The sequence below is a fragment of the Antechinus flavipes genome, chromosome 2 (genome assembly GCF_016432865.1).
Source record: "Antechinus flavipes isolate AdamAnt ecotype Samford, QLD, Australia chromosome 2, AdamAnt_v2, whole genome shotgun sequence".
NCBI lineage: Eukaryota > Metazoa > Chordata > Mammalia > Dasyuromorphia > Dasyuridae > Antechinus > Antechinus flavipes.
Genome location: NC_067399.1, coordinates 450,530,247 through 450,539,811, shown reverse-complemented (window position 1 = coordinate 450,539,811; position 9,565 = coordinate 450,530,247). Strand labels below are relative to the sequence as shown.

General features: G+C 38.7%; 1 protein-coding gene across 1 annotated transcript in view; it reads left to right on the top strand.

Moving 5' to 3' along the window:
* The first annotated feature begins 812 nt into the window (after positions 1 to 812).
* Positions 813 to 9,565, top strand: part of BPIFB3 (BPI fold containing family B member 3) — a 32,507-nt gene continuing 23,754 nt past the window's right edge. Inside the window, exons 1-4 of the mRNA XM_051973720.1 lie at positions 813 to 924; positions 5,350 to 5,506; positions 6,794 to 6,898; positions 7,658 to 7,798. Coding sequence (XP_051829680.1) covers positions 813 to 924; positions 5,350 to 5,506; positions 6,794 to 6,898; positions 7,658 to 7,798 — 515 coding nt within the window. The remainder of the gene's footprint in view (positions 925 to 5,349; positions 5,507 to 6,793; positions 6,899 to 7,657; positions 7,799 to 9,565) is intronic.

Sequence of the window (9,565 nt, the reverse complement as noted above, 5' to 3'; positions counted from 1 at the left end):
TGTTTTTCAAATTTTAAAGTGTCATATAAATGCTTGGCTTCGTCGTCGTCGTCATCATCGTCATCATCATCATCATCATCATCATCATTATCATCCTTATCATTTCTTTACATCTTTGACACTCAATGTTTTCACCCTAGAATGCTACACTTGGTGATGCCTAAGGTCACTTCTAGTTTTAATCCTTTGGTCCCATGACTTGGGAGGAATGGCATTGCTACTGGGATAAAAACACACACACACAAACACACACACAAACAAACACACACACACACACCACACACACACACACACACACACACATACACACCAGATTGGGTGGGAAGGTGAGGGAGTGGTGAGTGAAGTGGGAACGCTTCCTGAAAGAGGTAAATAATTTGCAATGGGGCTTTGAATAAGGGGAAGACTCCTGTGTCTTGTAAAAAAACATAGCATCACAGAATCATACACAGAACTCAGAAGCTATCTAGTACAACCTGAAAAAGAATTTCCCCCGCAACTTTTCTGAGAGGGGACAGCCCAGTCTTTGACTTTTACTTACCTTCAGTAAGAAGGACCCCTACTATCTCCAATAGAAGCTATTCCATTTTTGAATGACTCTATTAGCTGTTGTTTCTTGATACCATGCCCATATTTATCCCTTTGTTACTTTTTACCATTCCAAATTTTTTCTCTAGAGAGGTGGTAGCTGGTCATTCTTTAGGGATGGGACTGAGTCAGGGACAAGCTTGTATGTGTGTGTAGGGGTGTGTGTGTGTGTGTAGGAGACTGAGAATTCCTGTTCCCAACTCTTCCAGGTATTGGGATTGATGATGTTCTCCATCCTCTCTATGGTCCTTTTCTTTGGGTTGTTGACTCCATCACAAGGGCTACTAGAAACAATTGGAACAGTTGCACGGATTGATAAAGATGAATTGGCATCAGGTGAGTTTTGCTCATGAACTTCACATTCATGCTAGGTATCCGGGTATTGCAAAGAGCCCTTTGTAGATTACAGAAAGTTTTTCTCACAATAATACTCTGAGATAATTAGCATTGATATCATTATATTAATTTACAAAGCAGAACACTAAGACTCAGAGAGGAAAAGTTTCTTGCCTAAGATTACATAGCTATCAAGGAGCAAAGTGATTACTGAAACCTAGGGCTCTTAGCTCTCCTTCTGGGGTTTGCACTCCACTCCATGACCTCTTTAAATGAGTATCAAGAGAAATCTTGAAGAAAAAAAGAAATCCTCCAATAGCTCTTTAAAAGGAGCTCAGAAATACTAAAGAAGGGGAAGGGACCTGTATGTGCCAAAATCTTTGTGGCAGCCCTGTTTGTAATGGCTAGAAGCTGGAAAATGAATGGATGCCCATCAATTGGAGAATGGCTGGGTAAATTGTGGTATATGAATGTTATGGAATATTATTGTTCTGTAAGGAATGACCAGCAGGATGAATACAGAGAGGCCTGGAGAGACTTACATGAATTGATGCTAAGTGAAATGAGCAGAACCAGGAGATCATTATATACCTCAACAACGATATGTATGAGGATATATTCTGATGGAAGTGGATTTCTTCAACAAAGAGAAGATCTAACTCAATTTCAATTGATCAGTGATGGACAGAAGCAGCTACACCCAAAGAAAGAACACTGGGAAATGAATGTAACCTGTTTGCAGTTTTGTTTTTCTTCCTGGGTTATTTTTACCTTCTGAATCCAATTCTTCCTGTGCAACAAGAGAACTATTCGGTTCTGCACACATATATTGTATCTAGGATATACTGTGACATATTTAACATGTATAGGACTGCTTGCCATCTGGGGAAGGGGGTGGAGGAAGGGAGGGGAAAAGTCGGACAGAAGTGAGTGTAAGGGATAATGTTGTAAAAAATTACCCTGGCATGGGTTCTGTCAATAAAAAGTTATAATTATTAAAAAAAAAAGAGCTCAGAAGGTGTTTAGCTAAATCTGTTTCTAAAGCATGGGACCAAGAGTCAGAAGACCTGGTTTTCATTTCTGGTTCTGCTACTTCCTTGATGTGGGATGTTGAACAACTCTCTTCCTCGATTTTTTGCAAAACCAAGGAATTGGATTTTAGAAAATAAGGGCAATGAAAACCCTGCAATTCTTTGCCCTAGTCAGACTCCACCTGGACTGGCACAGCTTACCACATTTGAAGAAGGGCATTGAGTGCTTTGATGTAATGTGTAATGTTTATTATATAGGTTTTCTTCAAATGAAAATTTATTGTTTTACATTGGAATTGACTCTTATGGCCTGCTATATATGTAGCAATTTTTCTTTTCTCATTTTGTATTTAATATAAAAATACTTTAAAAAGTTAAAAAAAAAAGATTTTACCACCCTTAATAAAAAAGGCAAAGAGAAACTTGAGTACATCCATTGGCCAGAATGGTAAACATGCTAGAGATATAAAAGGTATATCTATAAAGATATGTTATAAAATGATTGGCTGAAAGAACTTAGGATGTTTAGTTCGGAGAAGAGGGGACTGGGATTGACCTGATGGTTGCCTTCAAGTAGATGAAGGGTTGTCATGAGGCAAAGAGACTAGGTTTTCTCTGATTGACCCTACAGGACAGAACTGGAAGCACTTGATAGAAATTTAAGGGAAGCGATGGAAGAAAGGAGGCAACCAAGTGACTCAGTCAATTGAGTTTTGTTCCTGGACTCAGGAAGACTTGAGTTCAAATCCTTCCTCAGACGCTCACCAGCTGTGTGATCCTGGGCAAGCATTTAACCACAATTTTCCTTCATTCACTGGAAAAGGAAATATAAGCTACTCCAGTATTTTTTTTTACCAAATGAGGTCACAAAGGCACAAAGACGAAACGACAACAATCAAATGGAAAAAAAACTTCATAACAATCAGAACTGTCCAAAAGTGCAATGGAACTAATTCTTCAGGGAATGGTGGATTCTTTGTCAAAGAGGATGCTTTGTATTGTAAAGAGATTTTTGAAAAGATTTCTCATCCAGTCAAAATTAGATTTAAGTGACTACAGAGATTCTTTTCAACTCAGTAATTTCACAATCCTTAAAAGTTTTACCATTGCTTTAAAAAGTTCTCACTTCCCCAAGCTAGCCCCTTTAATAAGAATATCTCTTATAATAGAAATATATTTACATAGACCAAAATGAGGGAAGTTTGTTTCTCTATCAGTCTGGTTGAATCAAGATTGTTGCTTTTATGTTATTGTAGCTATTGTGTTGATGTATTGTTTCTCTTTACATCATTCTATACCATCTCCTCAAATTTCTTTGAATAATTCACATTAATTTCTTATAGGGTGACAATATAGTGTAATATTCCATTATATTCATAAACCAGTTTGTTCAGTCATTTCCCAGATAATACACACCCACTTAGTTTTTAGTTTTTTGCTACCACAAAAAATGTTGCTATAATTTTTTGTACATATGGAACTTTTCCCTATATCTTTGACCTTTTTTCAGTAGATACCTCTTAATGATATTGTTGGATCAGAGGACATATACAACGTAATGGATTTCTTTGAATAGTTCCAAAAAATGTTTGTAGAATGGCTGGACCAATTGCCAGATCCTACAACAGGGAGTGCCTCTCTTCCCATAGTACTTCCAACATTTAAAAAATTCCAACTTGCATCATCTTTGCTGATCTTGTATGAGACAAAATCTGAGTGGTTTTGTTTTATGGTACATTGCATCTTTTTGGAAAACTGCCTGTTTTTATCTTTGACCACTTATCTATTAAGAGATGGGGATTCTGTAATTCTCTGAAGGTGTGTTCTAATTCTAACAGTCTATGTTCTTTGTTCTTGCATTTCTTTTAGCTCTAACATTTTATGTTCTATTTTTCCTCTAAGGTTCTTTCGAATCTAAGCTATTTAGGGTCTCTAACTCCTTATTTATTTACTGTACAAGTAGATCACATAAACTATGGAAAAGTCTAGGTGGGGGGTGGTTTCATTGTAGGGTAGCTCTCTTCAGAGGGTAATTTTCTACTAGTCTCTCTTTATTTGTCTGTTCTTTTCAACAGTTCCCCAGACTTAAAGTCCTCATTTGAACCCATGTAAGGCTTCTCAAAAATAGTGTGAGAAAAGTGAGCCAGAAGGATGTAGAAATATGAAATAGGGAAAGGTATTTGCATTAGAAGAGTAAATACAGAAGTCTTAAGAGAAAAGAAGACTTCAATCTCATCAATCATTGATGAATCCCTTCCTGATCTGTGCCAGCCTGATAGGTTCAAGGCCATGTCCTAGGTGTCCCCCACATAAATGCTGTGGTTGTATACAATTCTGGAGTTTCTTTCCTAAAGTTTTCCCCTGATTTCAACCATGGTCCCAGCCTCAATTCTAGCCAGGTCTTTGTATATTTGACTATTCCTAAAAGAGCAATGATGTTCAAAGGTCAAGAAGCTTTGGGGATCACTAGAGAGTGGCTGTAACGAAGAGGGCATGAAGGGCATGAAGAGCATTAAAGGGAGGAATACAAAGTAATTTCTGAGAGGCAGGTTGAAACCAGATTGTGGAGGGTTTTGCATTTCAGGCTAAGGAGTTTACCTTTATCCTTCCTAAGGCAATTGGGAGCCACTGAAGGATTTTGAGGGGATGGTTGTACTAAATGATCAGAACACTTTGTTAGGAAAATCAACATGGCAACATATATCTGATGGATAGGAAAGGGGAGGCTGGATTCAGGAAGACCTATGTGAGCTCCCTCAGACAGTGAGTCTGGAGAGATGAACCTTCTTTATGAAATTCTGACCACTTCCTGATTGAATGAGAGAGAATTTGGCTGGATGCACTTCCTGGTTTCCTCCCCTGCTTTAAATTCAACAGACTCTCCTGGACTGGGAAAAAGTTTTTGCTCCGGGCTCGCAGACACTGAGAAACTGAATATGGATGTCTTGTGAGAGGAATGAAGAAAGCTGGGATCTGACTGGAACTGATGGGTCCATTTGGATTAAATACTGATTTAATTTGGACTTCATTTTTATTATTTCACATTATTTCAAATGACGAATGACTTGGATACCAAGTGACTTTTGCTTAGGCCCAGTGACCTGAAGTGGGTAGTGTGGTATTCTGAAAAGAATATTGGATTTGGAAGAAGATCTGAGTTTGAATTCTACTCTGCTATGTCCTAGCTGTGTGATCTTCAGCAATTCATTAAACTCTCTGGACCTCGGTTCTTCTTTGTAAAATGAGAGAGTTACACTACATGAACTCTAGGATCCATTTTGGCTTGAACGCCTATAAAACTAATGAAGTTGGCTGTCTCTTAGGAGATGGATACGGTGCATTTATTCAGCCTGGAGGGGCACATAAGGGCCTAACTTTCTGTCACTCATTCCAGCCATCCAGAATTCCCTAGTGGGTGGTCCCATCCTACAGAATGTGCTGGGAACTGTCACATCCTTGAATCAAGGTCTACTTGGGTCTGGAGGACTGCTTGGAGGAGGGGGCCTGCTCAGTTACGGTGGTTTATTTGGAGTTGTGAAAGAGGTCTCTGGGTGAGTCACTTTCAATTTAATATATTTCTATTTATTGAGAGTGGGATAGCTTTCCCCCAAGGACTTCTCTTGGAGCTTTTGGGGCTTGGCAACCAGGTTCAGTAGGTGGGTTAAAAAAAAAATTAAGGCAGCAAGTCTGACCTAGGACACAAACTGGCCCCTAGGTGAATTGACATATTGGTGCCCCAAGCACCTCTCTGCTAGTTTGCTTTTTTCCTTTTGAAAACTTCCAGTTCATATCATTGATCATTCATCTATTGGGGAATGAGGATTCTGTAATTTTGTGAAGATCTTTTCCAGTGTTTCCATTTCACACTGTTCTAACAATCATTCAGATTCTAACATTCTGTATTCTAAAGTCTCTTCCAGCTCTAACATGCTATGTTCTAAGCTCCCTTCCAGTTCTAAATTCTGTGTTCTGAGTTCCCTCTCTTGTTAATATTCTAGATTCTAAAATCCCTTTCAGCTCTAAAATTCTATAGTCTATGGTTCTTTCCAGCCCTTACATCATATGTTCCAGAATCCCTTCTAGCATTAATATTCTATTTTCTAAACTCCCTTCCAGCTCTAAATTCTGTTCTAAGCCCATTTTATCTCTAACATTCTAGATTCAAAGGTCCCTTCCAGGTTTAACATTCTATGTTCTAATATTCCTTGCAGCTAAGAGCCTTTCTATTTCTCACACTGTGTTCTTTGGTTTAAGATCCTTCTACCTCTAACCATTTAACTGACAGTTTTTAGATAGCCTCTCTGATATCAAATTTGTTTACAATATAACTAGATTAAATGTGACACAGAAAATTCCAAACTGGGGTCATGTCATAAGAAGGTAAAAAGGAGGTGCAGATTTACAGGGACAAAGGGGGTTTCCTCAGGGTGGAGGTTCCCTATATATACAAACTCATAGGAATGAATAAGAACAACAGCAAAGACAAATTTTTTTTTTTAAGTGTAAAAAATTCTGACAGAAAGGTAGCATGTAATAAATAAATCTGGGTACTAGTTCCAAATATGTCACTAACTTTCTGGGTGGTCATGGACAAGTCACTTAATCTCTTGAGTGTGTTAGTCTAGATGGTGTTGAAGGCCTCTTTTAACTCTAAATACCAAAGTACTAAGGCCTCCACCCCCTGCTTCCAGGTATATGAAGGACTTTCTCTTCCATTGCAGGTCCATTCTAGAGAAAGTCTCACTTGTGGTGCCCCCTCTTCCCTTCCAAAGGATGGATGTCTGCTCTCTCTATGACTTCAACTTCTCTAACTTGTTTTCCTTCTTCTTAACTGGCAGGTTGAAGATTGAAGAGATCACACTCCCCAAAGTAGCTGTGAAGCTACTGCCAGGATTTGGGGTACAGTTAAATCTGGTGACCAAAGTTGGCATCCATGGATCAGGGTAAATGGAATTCCCAGGAAGGACCTATTTCAATTGACTCATGGACATCCTATTCTTACTTAGTAGGATTGAGCTTCGTGCTTCAGGTTGGGTGGTAGATGGGTGGATGGGTTTAGAGTCAGGGGTTATCAGGGGCTCATTGAAAGGAAAGAAAGTTTAGTTAAGAAGATGGGGATTCAGTGAATGTATGAAGAATAAGTAAAGGAAATAATTGATCTCAGAGAATAGAGAGAGACTAAGAGCTAAATAGCTCACATATACAAATATGACAGTATCATTGAAGGGGTTCCAAACTTGAAGATGGGAGACTGGGATACTTATATGGGCTTTGCCACTGACTTATGGTGTAATCTTGACCAAATTATTCAGGTAGTTAATTTTTAAAAAATATTCTGTTTTAAAGTTCTTCCCAGCTCTGACATTCCATGTTCTAAAATCCTTCCCAGCTCTGAATTTTATATTCTAAGTTTCCTAACTCTGACAGTCTATGTTCTATACTCCTTTCAGCTGTTACATTTTAAGTCTTGACATTATGTGTTCTAATCAGCTCTAATATTGTGTTCTGTATTCTAAGGTTTATTCCAGTTTTGATGGTCCATTATCTATGATCTTTAGATATATTTACTTAGATCTATAACATATAAAAATTTGGTTGTAACCATTTGGGCATATATCCATCTCTTTACTGGCATAGTGCTGGTCTCTCAGCCCATTTTTGAAAGGGGGCCCTTAACAGTTTTACTCTGAATTTTCTTCTAGCCCCCTGGGGAGCCTGTTGCAAGTGGCAGCTGAAGTTAATATGTCATCCAGAGTGGCCTTGGGGGTAAGTCCCAAGGGCACGCCAATCCTGATCGTGAAGAGTTGTAGTACCCTTTTGGGTCACATCAGCCTGCTATCTGGGTAGGTACTGGTGGGTACTGGGTAGGTACTAGTGAGTATTGGAATTAGCAGTTGGCTTGAGGCACCCCAGAACCCAAGGCCCTCTATCTCTGATCACTTCTTGGAACTTGGGATTTGGACCTCTCTTGGTCTTAATTTCACCTCCCATTTATGAAATATAACATGATTTATTCAGGCAATTCCTATCAAATCAAATTTTAAATGCCTCAGTGTAAGTGAATAGTGAGCTAAGTTTGGAGTCAGAAAGACCTGAGTTCAAATCCAGTCTCAGCTATGTCACCCTGGGAAAGTCACTAAAAATTTCTTTGTCTCAGTTTCCTCATATGTACAATGAAGATAATAATTGTACCAACTTCTAAGGGTTATTGTGAAAATCAAATGAAATACTATTTCTAAAACACTTCGCAAACTGTTAAGCCTTATCTAAGTGATAACTATTATTATTGAATCCTGCAAGTACTTAGGAACTGTGTGATACTGGGCAATTAGATCACTTAAACTCTTAGCTTCAGTTTTCTCAACTGTAAAATTAGGATAATAATAATTCCTGCTTCATTGTGCTGTTATGAGGCTTAAATAAGATAATCTATGTAAAGTGATTCACAAATCTTACAGTATTGTGTATATATAAACATAGTCATTATTATTATTATTATTATTATTATTATTATTATTATTATATTAATATCCAGCTTTGCACAGGGGTTGATCATGTCAGTTCACATCTGGACTGTACTTCATAACTGAAATCATAGAACCTGAAAGATAGAGAGGGTATCCTGAGAGCAGGAGAGGGCTCAGAAAAAGGAAGACTAGACTCACGACAAACTTCACCAATTCAGACCAACTGATTCCTGGTTAGACATAGGAAGAACCCATATGCTTGGGTCAAAGCTGTGATCCCATTTAGAAGGCTTGGCTCTTCATAATTGTTCATTTCAGTTATGTCTGATTCCGTGACCCATTTGGGATTTTGCTTGGCAAAGTGATTTATCATTTCCTTCTCCAGCTTATTTTACAGAGGAAACTGAGGCAAATAGGGTTAAGAGACTAGCCATACAAGTAGATGAATCTTCCTGATTCTAAGCCCAATACTTCTACTGCTCCATCTAGCTGCAATGGTTCTTCATGGAGAGCTCTTGAAAATCCTCAAAGCAGACTAAAATGAAGTGCTCTAACAGTGGAATTTCATATATTCCATTTGGGAGGAGTGTTTACATGTGTGTGTAGGGACAAAGAGGGGAATGGCATTGTTGGTGTTGCTACCAGCCAGATAGAATGGGGAAGAGTCCTAGTCTGGGATTCAAGAGACATGGATTCAGTTCTGCCTCAAATTGTGTGACCCTGGACAATCCTCTGTCCCTCCTGGGCCTGTTTCCCTATGTGTACAAGAAGGGACTGGGACCTGATGACATGTCAGGTGTCTGCTGGCCCTGGCATTCTAAGTTGGATTTAATCCTTCTTCCCTTTGTGATGTCCTCTCCCCAGTGTCACTGTTCCAAGACCACTCAGTTTAGAGGGAATCTCTTCCACCCAGAATGTTTACTTTAGCAAGGGAGACTTTCATTCTTGCACTAGTGCCATTTTTGACCAACTGCTACTCTATGTGAAGGGCTCTGTTCTCTGTTTCTGTCTTTGTAGTGAGTTCAAGCAATCAACAAACATTTATTAACCACTTACTTAGACCCAGATACTGTGCTAACTGCTGGGGATACAAAAAGAGGTAAAAGACAATCTTTTCCCTCAAGGAGTTAACAATCTAATAGA